This window comes from Dysidea avara, chromosome 8 (genome assembly GCF_963678975.1).
Source record: "Dysidea avara chromosome 8, odDysAvar1.4, whole genome shotgun sequence".
Lineage (NCBI taxonomy): Eukaryota > Metazoa > Porifera > Demospongiae > Dictyoceratida > Dysideidae > Dysidea > Dysidea avara.
This window is the reverse complement of record NC_089279.1, coordinates 2,645,283-2,664,723: the sequence shown is the minus strand read 5'-3', so window position 1 is coordinate 2,664,723 and position 19,441 is coordinate 2,645,283. Positions and strand designations below refer to the sequence as shown.

Here is a 19,441-nt window from a genome sequence, read left to right as displayed (position 1 = left end):
AAAATATATACATACTATGGCTTTACATCACTACTGCATGTGAGCAAAACTTGGTGCACCAAAGAACCAGAATGTTATGTATCAAAGTATGACAGTAGAAAATTCTTTCACCTATTTACACACTGACGTTCACTGTATTGTGATCTGTTTGCATTTCCCATGTGAAGAGATAAACATGTGTTCTCTTTTCACTAGTTTTGCATGCACTGCTTTCATGATACAAGTTTGCATCAATTTTTTCCAATACTGTGTAATTATGGTTATTTTAAAGCCTTACATCAATTTAGGGGTGGGCGGTATCTCGGTTATATCGTAAAACCGCGATATTCTGATGTAACGATACCAGTATCGTCAAAAATCTTGGAAATGATATTATCGCAATATCAAGACACACGGTAGTGTGTCGTGCGGCCCAAGAAGCCGGCGCGCAACCCCGTGAGTATATTGACAGGAAGAAACAAAACGCAATTTTCGCACCTCCGTAGCTCTGTGCTGCCTTGATGAAACAAGACAAATTTTGCTGTGTAGATTCCCTCCACCTTCAGCACTCCACATTCCAAATTTGAGCGAAATCGCTTCAGGCATTCCTGAGATATGCGACTTCAAAAATTGGCTTAGTTTCTTCGTTTTTTCTTCTTCTTCTTCTTCTTCTTCTTATTTTTCTTCCTCTTTTCGCACACTTACAAAAACTGCTATAAAACGCGAACGCGTTATCCGATTGCCTTGAAATTTGGCACACAGAAGGGGAGTATAAAGGCGCATCTCGGTACCAACTTTGGCTGGAATACCATAAACAGGCAAAGAGTTATGAGGGATTATGCACGAAAAATAACACCAATATGTTGTCACGCCTACAGGGTAAACCGCGTATGGGAAGAAGCTGAAATTCGGTGGGTGAATAGGTTAACTATTGAACCTCAAACCTTTTGTGGTTTGAAAGAAATCGAGCTAAAAACCAGGAAGATACAGCGAAAAAATCAACAGTGTGTAACAATTACGCAATCAAGATTAGCTAATTTTTAATTTTTTAATTTTATTATTATTAAGGTATATGCTGATATTTTGGGTCAGGTTGCATTAAGGGTCGCATAGCTTAAAATATGCTCACAGGGTTAAATCCTGTAGATTTAGAAAGAAATGGATGATACTACTTCAGACCAACATAGACAGTGATCATAAGCTAACTGCAAATCCAATTAAGAGATAACTTAGTTCATTAAGCAGGAATACTGCTCTGGATTAGCTACATGTACCTCTTACCATGTAGTAAGGAGCATGAAGATATAAAGTGCAAAAACCAAGTCAACTATGGTGTTTTGAATGCCATTAGAGTACCTATAAATATTTCCACAACATTTACCATAATTGAATATAAAATAATTAACTTATCAAGTAATGAATATTGTGACCCATAATACCCCCATATGACTCATAACAGGAGCACATAAAGTACTTTAGAGAAAAAATCATACAGCCCACCACATGATAGGATAATTTTAGAAATTTTAGGATAGTGTAGTTTATGGGTACACCTTTGCCTACAAGTAGTATGAAACATTGGGGCCACATTATTAGGTGATAGGAATGTTTTTAACTTAAGTGACTCATAATACCCACATATACCTTATTATTATTATGCTTGCCACGCCTACCAGATAAACCACTTGGGGTAATGCTTTGAAAATCGCTGTACAGATGGAGTTATCATCTTAGAAAGGCTCTTCAATGGTGTAGAAGAATCAGACTTAAAGCCACGGAGTTATAACACGAAATCCAACTTGGTGTAGCAAGTGCGAGATCGAGATACTCTAATAGAGCAGTCATCCTAATAGAGCAGTCACCCTGAACAGAATTCAAGAGATCAGTTAGAAATAAGTAACCTGTATAGAGATCAGCTACAAACAAATCACCCTGTAGAGAGTTCAGCTACAAACAATTCACCCTGTTCAGACATCAGTTAGAAGAAGTTTTCTTGTAGAGAGTTCAGTTACAAACAAATCACCCTGTTGAAAGATCAGCTAGAAGATGTCACCTTGTAGATAGTTCAGTTACAAAGAAACCATGATGTAGAGAATTCAGCTACAAACTAGTGACCCTGTAGATACATCAGCTAGAAGAAGTTACCTTGTAGAGAGTTCAGCTACAAAGAAACCATTCTGTAAAGAGCTCAGCTGCAAACAAATCACCTATACAGAATTCAGCTACAAACAAATCACCCTGTAGAGAGATCAGCTAGAAGAAGTTACCTTGTAGATAGTTCAGCTACAAACAAATCATCCTGTAGAGAGATCAGCTAGAAGAAGTTACCTTGTAGATAGTTCAGCTACAAAGAATTCACCCTGTACAGAGCTCAGTTAAAAGAGGTTTCCTTGTAGAAAGTTCAGCTACAAACAAATCACCCTGTAGAGAGATAAGTAAGAAGAAGTTACCTTGTAGATCGTTCAGCTACAAACAATTCACCCTGTAAAGAGATCAGCTAGAAGAAGTTACCTTATAGAGAGTTCAGCTACAAAGAAACCATCATGTAGAGAATTCAGCTGCAAACAAATCATGTATAGAGAGTTCAGCTACAAACAAATCTCCCTGTAGAGAGATCAGCTAGAAGAAGTTTCCTTGTAGAGAGTTCTGCTACAAACAAATCACCCTGTAGAAAGATCAGCTAGAAGAAATCACCTTGTAGAGAGTTCAGCTTCAAAGAAACAATCATGTGAGAGTTCAGGTACAAACAAATTGTCCTGTAGAGAGATCAGCTAGAAGAAGTTACCTTGTAGAGAGTTCAGCTACAAATAAACCATCATGTAGATAGTTCAGGTACAAACAAATCACCCTGTAGAAAGATCAGCTATAGAAGAAATCACCTTGTAGAGAGTTCAGCTACAAAGAATCTATCATGTAGAGAGTTCAACTACAAACAAATCACCCTGTAGAAAGATCAGCTATAGAAGAAATCACCTTGTAGAGAGTTCAGCTACAAAGAAACCATCATGTAGAGAGTTCAGCTACAAACAAATCGGCCTGTAGAGAGATCAGCTAGAAGAAATTACCTTGTAGAGAGTTCAGCTACAAAGAAACCATCATGTAGAGAGTTCAGCTGCAAACAAATCACCTGTAGAGAGTTAAGCTACAAACAAATCTCCCTGTAGAGAGATCAGCTAGAAGAAGTCACCTTGCAGGGAGTTCAGTTACAAAGAAATAAACCATGTAGAGAATTCAGCTGCAAACAAATCACCTGTAGAGAGTTCAGCTAGAAACAAGTCACCCTGTAGAGAGATCAGCTAGAAACAAGTCACCTTGTAGAGAGTTCAGCTAGAAGAAGTCACATTGTAGAGCTACAAAGAAACTACCATGTAGAGTTCAGCTGCAAACAAATCACCCTGTAGAGAACTCAGCTACAAACAAATCGCCCTGTAGAAAGATTAGCTAGAAGAAGTTACCTTATAGGGAGTTCAGCTATGAACAGATCACCCTGTAGAGAGTTCAGCTACAAACAAATCACCCTGTAGAGAGTTAAGTTACAAAGAAACCACCATGTAGAGAGTTCAGCTGCAAAAAAAATTAATCCCTCTGTAGAGAGTTCAGCTAGAAGAAGTCACCTTGTAGAGAGTTAAGCTGCACATAAATCACCCTGTAGAGAATTCAGCTACAAACAAATCACCCTGTAGAAAGATCAGCTAGAAGAAGTTACCTTGTAGAGAGTTCAGCTACAAAGAAACCACCATGTAGAGAGTTCAGCTGCAAACAAATCACCTGTAGAGAGTTCAGCTAGAAACAAGTCACCCTTAGAGAGATCAGCTAAAAACAAGTCACCCTGTAGAGAGTTCAGCTAGAAGAAGTCACATTGTAGAGAGTTCAGCTACAAAGAAACTACCACGTAGAGAGTTCAGCTGCAAACAAATCATCCTGTAGAGAGTTCAGCTAGAAGAAGTCACCTTTTAGAGAGTTCAGCTACAAAGCAACCACCATGTAAAGAGTTCAGCTGAAAAAAACTCAATCACCTTGTAGAAAGATCGGCTAGAAGAAGTTACCTTGTAGAGAGTTCAGCTACAAAGAAACCACCATGTAGAGAGTTCAGCTGCAAACAAATCACCTGTAGAGAGTTCAGCTAGAAACAAGTCACCCTGTAGAGAGTTCAGCTAGAAGAAGTCACATTGTAGAGAGTTCAGCTACAATGAAACTCCCATGTAGAGAGTTCAGCTGCAAACAAATCACCCTGTAGAGAACTCAGCTACAAACAAATATGCAGTGTAAAAAGATCAGCTAGAAGAAGTTACCTTGTAGAGAGTTCAGCTACAACGAAACCACCATGTAGAGAGTTCAGCTACAAACAAATCACCTGTAGAGAGTTCAGCTAGAAACAAGTCACCCTGTAGAGAGATCAGCTAGAAACAAGTCACCTTGTAGAGAGTTCAGCTAGAAGAAGTCACATTGTAGAGAGTTCAGCTACAAAGAAACCACCATTTAGAGAGTTCAGCTGCAAACAAATCACCCAGTAGAAAGTTCAGCTATGAACAGATCACCCTGTTCAGAGTTCAGTTAGAAACAAGGAATCCTGTAGAGAGATCACCTAGAAGTATCGCCTTGTAGAGAGTTCAGCTACAAACAAATCACCTGTAGAGAGTTCAGCTACAAACAAATCACCCTGTAGAGAGATCAGCTACAAAGAAACCATTCTGTAAAGAGCTCAGCTGCAAACAAATCACTTGTACAGAATTCAGCTACAAACAAATCACCCTGTAGAGAGATCAGCAAGAAGAAATTACCTTGTAGATAGTTCAGTTACAAACAAATCACCCTGTAGAAAGATCAGTTAGAAGAAGTTACCTTGGAGAAAGTTCAGCTACAAAGAAACCATTTTGTAAAGAGCTCAGCTGCAAACAAATCACCTGTACAGAATTCAACTACGAACAAATCTCCCTGTAGAGAGATCAGCTAGAAGAAATTACCTTGTAGAGAGTTCAGCTACAAAGAAACCACCATGTAGAGAGTTCAGCTGCAAAGAAATCACCCTGTAGAAAATTCTGCCAGAAACAAATTGCCCTGTAGAAAGATCAGTTAGAAGAAGTTACCTTTTAGAGAGTTCAGCTACAAAGAAACCATTCTGTAAAGAGCTCAGCTGCAAACAAATCACCTATACAAAATTCAGCTACAAACACATCACCCTGTAGAGAGATCAGCTAGAAGAAGTTCCTTGTAGATCGTTCAGCTACAAACAATTCACCCTGTAGAGAGAGCAATTAGAAGAAGTCACCTTGTAGAGTGTTCAGTTACAAAGAAACCACCATGGAGATTTCTGTAATCAATATATGTGACTGGATTTGCGAAAAGGGGTCTTCCACACACATCCAATTCCGTAAACGTTGGAGACCATAACGCAGTGTTCAAGTAACATATTAACCTGAAACTTTCACCATGTATTCAGCTATAGTGGTGCTCACCACTGTCCAAATATCAAGGCAATAGCTCTTTCCAATCTGAAGTTATCAATTGTCAAAGTTGGCAAATTGGATGTGTGTGGAAGACCCCTTTTCGCAAATGCGGTCAAATATGTATTATACAGTATATATAATTTGTACATTTACTGATATAATATTTAAAGTACATCTACTTCATCTTTTCTTCTTCCTGTAGTAAAGAAAAAAACGTAGGTTAAAAAAGTCCCAAAGCTGGTATACAAATACAAAAAGAAATGAAATCTAATCCAAAACAGCCAAGCTGTAAAAAAAGTGTGCGGCCCTCAGAAAGGCTATGGTGAAAAAAGATGTGAAATCCAAGGTGGCGGCCAAGAAATGGCTGTGATGGTAGGTTAATGGTAAAAATTTTAATAATGACAATTTAGGTAAATTTTGTGAAGCGGCACAAAAATTCACCTGAATTGTCTTTATTAAAATTTTTACCATTAACCTACCATCACAGCCATTTCTTGGCCGCCACCTTGGATTTCACATCTTTTTTCACCATAGCCTTTCTGAGGGCCGCACACTTTTTTTACAGCTTGGCTGTTTTGGATTAGATAGTGATTACCGCGATGTTCTCCACATTAACTAACTACTGTAAACATAGTGCTGCTGTTTAGCTCCAGGAAAGATCGAGATACTCTAATAGAGCAGTCACCTATATACTCTAATAGAGCAGTCAAGTAACTCTATAGAGCACTCATGCGAATATGAAAGTAGCTACTGAAGGGACTTTATTATTATTGAGGAAAGAATATTTCTACACATTGTGGCATTATAGCTAATAAAATGTGTATGGGTGAATGAGCTTTTGTTGCTATAGTTAGCAGTCTTTTGGGAATCTGTAGAACTCCTGAATTTATGTCAAGCACTTGGGTGTGTAAGACACATCTTCTCCATGCTTAATTGTAGATCTAGCTAATGTCTATTATATCCATGTATAGTTCAATAAATGGTTAATGCCATGTACATGTATTTTTGCACATCCATTCATGTTGCTGCAGGTTATATCACTTGTGTAGGTAGGTGTAGTTTCATAGTAGAGCATCTAACAAAATATGAAAAAAATATCGTGATAATTAGTAATATCGTGATATTTTTCCCATGATATATCGTGATAGTAAAATTTCAATACCGCCCAGCCCTACATCAATTGTTCTGCTCAGCAGAAAATATCAACAATGGCACTGGTGGCTGTCAATGGCAACAAGTATTACTATACTGCCGTCAAAGTGTCAAGTAAAGGTTGCATGCAATGAAGAACAAAGTGTCCACTAGGGAGCTATGTAGGTGCAGCATCCAACCGACACATTATAAACTCTAGCTCATCTTGAACAACTCTTTCTCATGCCAATAGTTGTTCGCAAATGGTCAGGGCATTAGCCATTGTTTTTATTTTAACTGTTTACTGGTGTCTATAGAGTTCTGGCTAACACAAACAGAATGCTTTAGTTGATCATGAATTTGATTTGAATAGTGGTTGTAACTATCTTTGTGCTGTCATGCTTGCCGGACTAGCATAGCAAGGCATATGTGTTATTTTTTGTCAATATTAATATGATAGATGGTGTGAGTCCTGTCTGATTATGGAGCACTTCATATGCAACTTACGTGCATACGTTTATACTGTAAATGATCTATTTCTTGTGTGTATCAATACATACTTCTATACTAGTACTATTTGCTCCAGTAGCAAAGTGTCATAACAGTACAAGTTTGACTGTTTGCAGTCAAACCCCTCTTTGTAGATCATGTATTATCTTGCATTGTTTTCTTTACATCATACTGGGACTCTGCAACCACCCATGAGTTTCCTGTTTCTATACATCTAACTGATTTATCAAAGCCATTCAGAGATGGTTGCCTCTTGTTGCTCTCTATTTTCTTGTCCAACATGTGTCTATGTACTAGTACTACTATGTACTCTGTATAGTGCTACTGCATGGGGAGTGGCATGTAACATCACCCCCACTATAAAATAATATTAATATGTATATAGTTCTATACCTGGCAGAAAAATTAAATAATGTGAAAATGTACCTATAGTACTAGTATTATGCTATATGCCCTTAATTTTCTAATGTACCGACAGGTCACAGTTAAGCTAAGAGTTATTAGACAAGCAGAAGCCAAAGTAATTACAAATATATTATTATTGAATACTCTTTAAAGAGTGTTGTATTTTGCTAAAATGATATTTTGTGTAGCAGTAATTCAGTCCTTCAAGGGATTTAGCTATAGGGGTGCCAGCATTAGGGTAATTAGCACCCACTCAATATATTTACTGTGTATATAGTTACCAGCTGGTAGTGGACAGATACAATAGCATCTTAAGCCAGCAGAGAATGATAGCCAAAACATGCATATAAGCTCATGCTACATAGCTAGCTAATGAATTCCCCAGACCTCGAAGGTGATATAAATATCAGAGTGGCTATGATGACATGATGGAGTAAGGCTTAATAAATTACAAAGCTAATTATACCCTTAATAGTCAGTGTTGGGCAAGTTACTTTAAAAAAGTAACTAGTTACATATTACATATTACTTGCAACTGAACTATTTAGTTACAGTTACATATTACCCATAAAATAAAGTAACTATAATAATATTACATATTATATTACTTTGTGTCCACAGCCTTAAGCTGTCACGTGTGAAACTACCACCTTATCACGTGACATGATTTCGTTGTCGGACAATGTGCAAATATTGGTTATATGTAAGAAGCTGGTGAATAAGCTTCATTCAGTAGACTTCATTACTTCGTTGTGGCTAGGCGTTACTCAGTGGATTACAAACGAGATTAGTAACTTCGTTACTTGTAGTAATACTATTACGTAATATTAGATTCGTTACAGTAACTATATTACTTAGGTAACGCGTTACATTTGTAAGTAAAATAACTTGAGTTATATTACCTGTTTTTATAGCATATTTCGTTATATTACTTAGTTACCACAAAAGTAATAACATTACGTAACTCGTTACTTTTGTAACGCGTTACTCCCAACACTTAATAGTGCAGTGATTGATTGGTTGATTTTTATTAATTTTAAGCTCTTACATTTGGCTATAAGCCATTCTTCCATGCAGGAGCATACATACAAATACATACCACAAGGACACACAATATCACAGCAATCATAATACAAAAATACACTAACTGTACAAAATAATTAATATTAAACATCGTTACATAAAATATAATCAGTCAACTATACGTACTGTAGCTATATAACTACTCTAATAGAACATTCGGAACTCACAGAACTCATCATATGGCTGTATAGCTATTTATTGCTAGTCCAAGGTATAGCTAGCCTAGACTCACTTATGCCAGTAAAGACCAGTGTATGAGTCTAAACCTATGCACTGTTAATTAACCTATGCAGAGTTGTTGTGGCTTCGTCATTATCTTGCTGATTGACAGCAAAGGGTCAAACTTGGTGACTCGTAGTAATTATGATTGGGAAACTGTGTTGGGTGGCATTCCCCAAGGCAGTGCACTGGGACACCTTTTGTTTTTGATCAATGTAAATGATATGCCCTTACAAGTGAAAAATGGAGTTTTAGTTCAGTTTTCTGACGATACTTGTTTAATTTGTTGTGGAGATGACCACTCCTCTGTGGTCACTCTTCTGTTTCTCAATGTTCTGTGAGGATTTATGTTTGCTACATTCATGGGTCAGGGACAGTAGAATGAGTCTTAAATCAAATGTGATGTGGTTTAATGCTCGGTCTCGAAGATCTATTGAGGCTCCACCAGTTTTGTTGGATGCATGGCTCCCCTCTAACAAAGGTTGTTACTCAGAAGTACTTGCCATGGGTATATTGTTACTTTGGTGGCCTTCTCATATTTCAACTCTTTGCAAGAAAATGGCATATTATTTATACTTAATTGGTTGCTATCAGAGGAATTTACCTGTGGCTATTCTGAAACTTCTTGTACTATCACACCTACGCTATGTGGTGTCTGTTTGGGGGCCATCTTAGAGTCACAATCTGCAGTCCAGATTGGAGAGGATGGTTAATCGTGTTAGGGTTGTTTATGGACTGAGGAAGTTTGACCATGTTAGTCCTCTGTGGAGGAGTCTTGGGTGGCTTTCTGTCCAATCACTGATCCAATACCATCGTTTGCTTATGTTATGCCGCCATTATCATAGTTACACGAAAAATACTATATTATTGAGTCCACCAATTCAGTTTGGCAGACAATTACACTATGAGACACCATATTGCTGTCCCAAGCAAATAATAAATAAATTTAGATTTTCATTTACACAGAAATTTTTTCCGTTCAAAAGGGGTGGAATAATTTACCATATTTTTTATCTTTATGCATCAAAATAGTCATTATGGCTTTAAGAAGCGAACGTTACAGCATCTTTTGGACTCAAAAATGACTGTAAATTTTAATTTAGTTTGGTTTATAATAAGTATGTGTTGTAGTTAACTGCTAACTGTTTGCTGTGTTTACCTTTGTAGCATCTCGATGTGTGTTTGTACGTCAGTTGTACTGTGACTTTTAATATGTTGTTGTATGTATGTATGCCCCTCTGGCAGGGAAGAGCGGCTTTGTATGACTGTTTAGAGGTAATAAAAACAATCAATCAATCAATCAATCAACCATTCTTTAGCATCTTCACTGACACGTGGCGTTTTAGTGTTTCCAAGAAAACACTCAGTTACTCTAATAGAGCAGTCACTAATTCACGTGAGCGACCACGGATGTAAAATGGCGTCACTTATCTGTACAAGAACCGGCAGCGAAATTCACCTATCAACATAGAGGGATGGAGTTTAGTTGAGATCTTTTTCACGTGCAGTCTTTCAGGCCGTGTAGAAGATTCTTGAAGCAGTAAAGGTTAAAGGCGCCAAAAGCATGGCCCAGTCGCGAAAGGGCGGTTATGCATTTGTGAAGGACACGTTTGGATTACCGGTTGCTGTGCTGTGTTCTGAAGATGCTTCGGCAATTTGTAAGAAGAACAGATTAACTTTTGTGGAGCTTTTGAGACCTTTTTGTCAACTGACAACGGATGGTGCGTTATTTAGAGTAACATGTATGCACGGCGTGTGTAGCTGAGATTAATGTGTAGAGTGAAAATTCAGTGTGTTTTTTGTGTGTACTGTATTTTCCTGAAGTTTGTGCTGTGAAATTTGTAATCTAAATACAGAAAACCTCTAGTTTGTCGCACTCTAAAGTGGAGAAATACTGCCATACTAAGAAGAGAAATTTGGCAATAACTTTGTCTTAGTTATTTCCTCCAAAGAGGCATACCTCTATTGCAGATTTTAAAAGAAAATGGGTCAACCTTTTTTGTTGCCTTTGTGTGAATAATTTTATGAAAATCATATACTGTGTACCTATTATTCACGTAGTACGGATTCATGACCACAGTGGACGTTATTACAATGCTACTGGTTTACGTGTCTCCCTGTCTGAACCGATGAAGGATCCTCATAGTGAGGGGAAACTAAAACTATTACTAAGTCAGACAGTGAGACAGACTGAAGGAAATGTTGACCTGGAAATGAGTAATCAGTCGGGAAATGTGGACATTGCTGGTGAGAGCTGTTGATATTGTATTGTGTATAGTTTTGTGTTTGTGCGTTTATTCCTCTTATGGACAGTCATAGTTATTACCTTAGAGAATAGCTGTTTTTCACCATTACAATACTAAATCATTGTTTCCCCGCTACTACATACAACATCATTCTGATAGTGTACATTAAGTTGTGTGTGTATCTGGACTATAAGCAGTAAGCTCAGTCAGTGTTAATGTTTATCCTGAAAGTCATGTTGTATGTTTTAGAATCTATAAATTTGTCCAAATATTTGCTGTGAGATTGTGTTTTTCCAAAGCTTGTTTATAAGAATTGTCAGCTAAGGTTATCTAAATGTGTGTAACTAGAGTAGTTATCAATGATGATGTCTGTAGTGACATGCGTGTATGTGTTTGATCACTGGTGTATCATGCGTAGGGCCTACTCCATGGTATGATAATTATCGTGATGATTTCATCCAGTTGATAAAGCAGTCAGATCACGAGTACATCCGTCATTACATGGGATGTATCCTTTTGTGGTGTGTGTGCATGTTGCTATTATTGTACCAATAAAAGAAGTCAAGATAGTTTAGTCCTTGACCTGCTTAACAGCTCTACTAGTGGTGTCCAGTTATAATGAGAACCCAGTGGCAGCCTTCACCGAGCTGTACCAAGAGCAGAAGAAGATGGAGTCACAGCCTTACCCAAAATGGCTGACCCCTCATGTCTACTGCTGGCATATCCTCCTACATGATGTGGTCAGTGGAAATGACAAGAGGTCAGTGAGTCATAGCATTAGATAATGTAGTGGTGTTAGGGCTTGAGCTATTAAAATTTAGTCCTATGGAACTTGGTACATAATGCTTCAATGGTATGCATCAACCCTTTGACTCCCGTAAGCCTATATTAATTATTTTAGGCTTTGACGTATGCCTCTATATGAACTCTCAGGTATTAATGACCGAAAGATCCCACAGCCACCACGTTACTTACCATGAACTTCGTTCATCACACCATTTAGAAATGACCTGCCTTCATCAAATGTACGCCATGGCTGTACACTGGTTCACTAATCAAGGCATATCTTCGTTGTACTTAATGCTATGGCCTTAAGCCAAGTGCCATTAGAATCCTCATGCGCTACTGATTTGAGTGGTATACAATAGATCACGTGATTTTTAAATGGACGCTCTTATCAATTGAAACACCGTCTAGTTCCAGTGAAAGCGATGTCTGGCATTCATCAATTTGTATCAAAAGTACTCTTTAGTGTTGTGTAAAACTGTTTACATGTTCTTGTAGTGCTTGAATTAAAGTTTTATTGCATGTATAAATATATCCCGTTGTGGCAGTAATCGGAGCCTGATCAGTACACACTTACACATTATTTCATATTCAAAATTTATTCCGTCTTTGAAGGGTTATATATTAAAGATTTCAAGTGAAGACAATATCACAACTCCACCTGTTATGGTGTGCAGCATGAAAGAGATAGAGTCATTTCTACTGCTGTGCTATTGGAGGGCACGAATGTGGTGAATTCTGAAATGTTGTTTGTGAAAGTTGAGCTGTTCTTATTGCTTAATTTAATACTGCCCTATTTCTTTTGTGGTAACCTGTATATTATGGTGTGCTTTGCTAATAGCCACCTGCATAGCAGAGTTTCAGGATGCTAAATGTACTATGTGTGTGACGTTGTTAGAATTTATAACCATGTCTTTGTATGGTTTGGTGATGCCACACTTTCATCTGTACAGGGCTGGTGACTTGTTTGAACGCATGAAAGGACAGTATGGTGCCGGCTCCTGTTATCTACTCCGGGTGAATTCTCGACCGTCATCTGTTGACTCCACTGAGAGCCTGCCGGATCCTTGGAGTCAGTTTATTAGGCACCAACGTTATACCACGGTGTGTGTGTGTGTGTGTGTGTGTGTGTGTGTGTGTGTGTGTGTGTGTGTGTGTGTGTGTGTGTGTGTGCACGTGTGTGTGCACGTGTGAGTGTGGACCAATGTGTGAGGCAGTGTATCCAAGTGACTAGAGCATCAGCTGCTAATTGAAAGGTTAATCTGGTTCTTGTCTTGCTTAGTGGTCTTGGGGTCATTGTGGAACTTGGGAGTTTGCTACCTCTCTTTGTGAGACCTCCTGCAGGTTACAGCATGTGCTTGAGTGGTACGCAGTTATGCATGACTGCTGGAGGCTTTGCTTTGTGTGTGCATGTGTTTATTAGTACGTAACAGTATGTAACATAATTGTTATACAGGGTGAGGTCACCCCACCTGCTAAGAGGTCATCACTATCAAGAGTATTAAAACACAGGGACAGTGCTGATGGTGTTGACTCAATAACTGCCAATAGCATTAATAGTTTGAATATTGGGGTACTTAAACCAGATGATGTCCGAGAGGAGCCTACCCTGAACACAGATGGTGACGATGACACAGATGCACCTATACCAGCAACACTATCATCATCCAATATTGAACTGGGTACAGACCCTTTATCACAACAATCCCTCAGTGTGGGAGGTGACAGGAAAGTCCGCAGTGCTCATAGTAGTCCTCTATTAGTACATATTAATAAAGTTAACAGTAAACGAAGTGCAAGTATGGACACTTTATTACAGCAGCCCCAACAACCAGTTGCTGGTACTGCTGCCAATACTGATGATGGTACTGACAGTGTTAGAAATACTGTAAGATATGGAGACCACTTAACATTGGAGGATCATCAAAGACTGCAAAAATTTCTAGAGGAGTTTGTTACTAGAGGCCTTCTACCTCACCTGGAACAACTGATGAGAACAATGAATGAAAGAGTGAGTGTTGGCTTGTGTTAGTGGTGGTGGAGATGGTTGTGTGTATAGATCTGGGTCTGTTTATAAACATGGTGTACATTGGCTGCTATGGTAATATTTTGTTAGCTGTGTACTGCTAGGTGATTGGGTGACTGGGGAGCTCATAATTCCTATTGGTTTACGCTACAAAGGTTGAGTTTCTGAATAAATCTATTACAACATGTGGCCATTTCATTGAGCTATCCTGTGTGGCATGAATTTAGGGATTGCTTACCCGGATATATTTATCATTATGCTGTCTACATTCCTAGCTGGCCAGCAGACAAGGTTTCAGGAGACAGTTTATGTCTGCTGCTCGTGGGTGGCTAGGGGGTGGTCGGCGACAAAGCAATGCTTCATCAGTATCACACAATAATACAGGTTCATCCAGGTATGTCACAGGCTGGGGGTGATACTGGTGTAATGTGTTTTGTTGTCCTAGCTATGCTCACGATTCGGCAGAACTACAGATGAGGCAACTAGGGGACCTAGCGTTTCTATTACAGAATTATGAACTATCGTATCAGACATACAACAGTGTCAGAAGAGATTACCAGGCTGATCATGCATGGTTATTGTATGCTGGGGCTGTGGTAAGGAGTTCTTTGTTAAACATGTTGTGAAACTGAATACCACAATTAAAATGGTTGTTCTTTTGTAAGGTTATATATACATTTTCACATTCTCTTATAGTAAGAGATGATGCGGTTTACTACTAGTTCCAGTTCAGCCCATACCGTGGCTCTACTGGCGTTCCCACCGCACACATCATACAAGTGTTATACTATTCTCCTGTTACCTTATATGGTGTAATTAGGAGAACGCTTGGGCACTGACATTTTTGACCATGTGTACCTGTATTCTCAGAAGGGGAGTACCTTTTTGCAATTAGGAGAAAACATTTGAATTTTAGTTTTTCGTGAGTCTTTATCAGCCAACATTGTTTTTTGTTGGGCTAAACACTGCTCCTTAGTTCACCAAATTGTCCAGGTTCTCCCTATGGTGTCAATCCTTGTGCGTACAGTGGATATATATATATATACTTGTGTTTTGGTGTGTGTTCTATTAGAGTGTTTTTGTTGTGATCTAGGAAATGACAGCATTGTCATTATTCATGACGGGCTCTAATAGGAAAGACCTCAGCTCTTATTTTGAAGATGCTTTAGCTGTATATCGATCTAATACTAAGTGAGTGATAGTTACTGCTGCTTTATAAAATATTCACACTGTAATTACTGTAGATTTTGGTTTTTCAACAATTTTCTTACTGCATTGCATAGTTCTTACTTAGTTAATGTCATTTATATTGTCCAAATTTGATATATGAATAAGCCCTCCGTCATGGTCACTGGAGATTGTTCTATTAGAATATTATGCCACTAGGCATACCATGTACGTACAAATATTTGAGGGGCATAATTTTTGCGGTTGCTTGGCTGTGCATCATCCTTGAAAATTAACGATTATTAGGCTCAATGCTTTCTAATTGGTAATATCAGTGAGAAACTCGAAAACAAAACTGCAAAAATACTGAAATTTGTTGATCTGTGAAAATTAAGTACCATGTATATGGTATGACCTAGTGTAGCAACAATCATTGGCCAACTTAACAATATAACTTGCTTCTGTTGGCCACACAGCAAGTATATTCTATGTTTTGAAACCGTTCCTCAAAATGGCTACGATGTATCGTACGGTAGTTCTGGTAGGCTTTGTGACAGTTACACTCGGACGATGCGTTAATATTCCACCTGACTTGGCCAACTTGGACTGTACCCTATCCCGGGCCAACCTGTGCCAGCCCACCTCTCCTTGTCATCCCGGTTCAGCATGGCTCACACTGCAATTTGTTTCGAGCTGTGCTGTGCTCTACCCAGGTTAGAAGGTAGTGTGAACAGGGTGTTAGCAGTAATCGGATCGGTTATCAGAATTGGCTACAATCAAAGTAGGTAATTGGCTAAATCTCTTATTGGTGCAATACTAGTGTGCTCTATTAGAGAGGTTGAATGGTTGAGTAGAGCTCTGTGTATCAGTAAATTCATCGATCTGAATATTTATGATTTAAGCTGATACAGAAATGTTTGGAGATAATGAAGGTCTGACTGTACTTATGAATATTGATCCTTTCACCATCTGGTATTCTGATATAATAAGGCTGTATTACCAAACCTACATGAATATAGACCAAATAACTATACGTCTTAGTAGTGTTCCCTACTGACCAAGGAACTCGATCAAGGTGTTTTGTGTACATAACGTTAGCCGTACCTATTATTACTTGTAATAGAGTTCAAGTTGTTCTCTCTCACAACCAGCTCAATTTCTATTGTCACTGCCAATTCGTGTAATAAAATGCTTCATAAAGTACCGTATAGCGGGAAATTTCCAAGGGGGGCATTTTGCGTTTTCACGAATTGGCTCCAATCCTTAAAAAAAAAACTTCCCCTTGGGATTATACAGCTTGGTTGAAATGACATTGTTCAATACATAAAAGATCCTAACTCGAAATTTTGAATAATGGCCATCCACAAAATATTTTCCCCCTTGAAAATATCCCCCTATACAGTAGTTGTAACTGTCCCCAGTGTTACAATTCATCTTCTCCCAATTCTATAGACTGTATATATCTGTTGTATTGTATGGTACCATCTATTGTGTAATTTTTGTCATAGGAACAATCCATCATTGGTGTTACGCTGCATGCTGATATACAGTGAAGTATTAAAGTATCGGTCATTGTATCATGATGCAGCTCATGCGTTTGTAAAGATGAGTGGAGAGGTATGTGACTGTTCTATTAGAGTAGTTAATGGACCATGTTATGTGCATATTTCATTGTGGCTAATAACTACTAACTTCAGTAATTCAGTAACTTTGTATTGTTTGGCTAGTACCATAATTTTGTATTTATCTGTATAGACGCCCAGGCATTTATTTCTTATAATCCACTCATGAACCAGCTGAAAATTCTGTTGCTCCTTGTAGCAGACATCCTTGTGACAAGTCACTGGTTTGGTTAGTTGTAATGAGCCTGTTCTACTAATGTAGCTTGTACAAGATCTCACCGTGCCCCCCTGGCCTTCATTTAGTATTTGGCTCAGTTTTAATACAGATGGTACCCAGGAATTATATAGCCTTAAGTGATACACAAAATAGTGTTTAACATAACTACCATATTGATTTCTTCCCAAAAACCCGCCATTGTAATTGTAACTCCATAACTGCTTCCAGTGAAAGGCTCGGAAAGTACAATTTTACCATTTAATGGTGATTGTATTGGTGTTTGTAGTTATGTCTTGCTGTGATACTACGAACTTGTCACTTCTATAATTTTGAGCTTCATAACTCTTACACTGTTTTGTTGTATGGGAAGGTCACTATTCAGCAGATCAGACGATTCGGTACTTACAGGAAAGTGGCTGATTATGTGACAGAGAAATGTAGTCTTTAGTTTATCACTTACAGCAGTGCAAAAAATTGAACTTGGCGTGTGATGAGAGTGTATAGAAAAAGAACTCAAGTGGTCAAATAAATGGTATTAAAATATTTGTATTTGGGTGATATTTGAATATCGGTTTTGCTGAGCAGATGTTTTTCACTACAATAATGTTTATCATTTTTCATATACCAGTGAATTTGAGCCTCTTGTGTGAATCTATCAGAAAATATGAGAACACAAAGTGATGCAATGCACCTGACTTGTGCCATTCTTTGAACAAGTAGGAATTTTGTATTCAAATCTTTTAAACGAATACTTCTAAAGTTCTTTTGTCGGGTAATTGTGTTGGGTGGATGTAGTACACATTCTATGTTTAAGCCATTATACAGGCCATTGATTTTATCCTAAAACATGCCAACAAGATGTCCATTATTGGTGGTGTTAGTTCCTTTGTAACACCTGTGTGTACTTACATGGTCACAAATGCTACTATGTATAGATTTTGTGTGTTGTGACATAAGCAGCTGAAATTAGCTGGGGGCACAAATGAAGCAATACTACTTCCTTGTGTATCAAATCAAATTACAACTTGACAGTTAGTTGATTCATGCTCCCAGACTGATCAACAAGGTGTTCTTAATTCCCTGACATTCAATACTGTTATTATCGGAATGTACTACCCTATGGTGGTTGTGTTGGCTGGTCCACCTTTCAATGACTGTGATTAAAGTTTATCACATTGTAGGCACATTGGGTTCCACATCTTGTATTCATAGCCTCTAGAATACTCCACATGTGCAAATATGGGTAGACACTAGACAGTACAGTTATAATATGGTTATATACACCTCTCATAACTGTTTGCTGTGTTAGTGTAATAGTGTAGTGTAGTAGATGCTGAATAAGCAAAGGAATTATGAAGTGTGATCAGCAAGTAATGGTAAACATGATTCACCTGATTCATTTGTATAAAGTGGGAAGGTTGTTAGTTTATCCCTAAGATGTGTATTTTATGTGATTTGTACAGGAAGTAGAAAAGATGTGATTTAACTAACTCACTTGTATCATTTTTTCTGTGTTGAGCCCAAGTTCTTGTCAGGATTGAGTCACCAAACACCATGGTTTAGTGGGGCCCAACGTTATCAATTTACTACTAGGACCATTGAATGTACATGTCATGTTGGGAGATGGACTTGTTCCTTACACATGCTGTACATTAGTGAAACCATTGAAGTTTTATGGACGTGTATGTGTCTGTCTAATTTTAGCTTCTTTCTGCTTTTGCAATACTGTGAAAACTGTTGATTAGCTAATCTTACAATACGCTAGTACTTTAAATTAGAGGGAGGTTTGTACTTCTCACTAAAATATAATATTGACCAGAAACAAACCTCATGATACCTTTATGGCAATTTAGCAATATTGGTTAGGTGTAGTCAAGCCCTAAAGTGCCTTCATTGTAGCCCAAAACAGTTTCAATAGTTTACTACAATTTTTGAAAAGGTTTTATTTAGTCGTATTTTCTGCTGACTGGCTAATAATTAATGTCTTCAGAATTACAGCTAAGGCTATGGGCTTGATTTTTTCACTGTTAGATGTTGTTTCAGCTTAACAGGTGGCTTTGGCATATCGCAGTAAGTAAAGTGCACATATCATGGACTTACTTTTGTCCTCCTTTGTGTCCCATTTCTTGTCGCTGACACTGATAGGTGTCGATTCATTGTAGCACATCATGTCTTTCCTGTACCAATCTTCCATATATCTGTGATGCTTGATGATGTCATAATTAATTTACAACCATTAAACAAATACAAGGAATTTGTTCTATAATGAGAGGAGTTTTAAACTGAGTATTGTAAAATTCAAAGTTGTGATCTGTCTAATACAGCCATCTGGAAGATCAGTTTTACTGTACCACACATTAAACTCTTTACTGTTCATTAGTTCAATTAAAAAAACAGAGTTCGAAGATCACTTCAATGTTTGTACTAGCTAAGTGTAGTGTATACTTGTGGTTGATAATTGGTATTGTGGTATATTCTGGCATTTACTGCTGGCAGCACCCGACCTTTGTTCTCCAAATAAGAGTGAGTGTGGGCATCCATGTGGGGCCCTGAGTTACATAAACGTATACCAAAATTTGTGCTATATTGTAAACTTCTGTACA

General features: G+C 38.0%; 1 protein-coding gene across 1 annotated transcript in view; it reads left to right on the top strand.

Moving 5' to 3' along the window:
• The first annotated feature begins 10,167 nt into the window (after positions 1–10,167).
• LOC136262955 (trafficking protein particle complex subunit 8-like) overlaps positions 10,168–19,441 on the top strand; it is a 28,526-nt gene continuing 19,252 nt past the window's right edge. The window contains exons 1-10 of the mRNA XM_066057375.1: positions 10,168–10,495; positions 10,836–11,021; positions 11,439–11,528; positions 11,615–11,780; positions 12,760–12,910; positions 13,263–13,817; positions 14,108–14,226; positions 14,278–14,428; positions 14,926–15,023; positions 16,508–16,616. Coding sequence (XP_065913447.1) covers positions 10,339–10,495; positions 10,836–11,021; positions 11,439–11,528; positions 11,615–11,780; positions 12,760–12,910; positions 13,263–13,817; positions 14,108–14,226; positions 14,278–14,428; positions 14,926–15,023; positions 16,508–16,616 — 1,782 coding nt within the window. The 5' untranslated portion in view covers positions 10,168–10,338. The remainder of the gene's footprint in view (positions 10,496–10,835; positions 11,022–11,438; positions 11,529–11,614; positions 11,781–12,759; positions 12,911–13,262; positions 13,818–14,107; positions 14,227–14,277; positions 14,429–14,925; positions 15,024–16,507; positions 16,617–19,441) is intronic.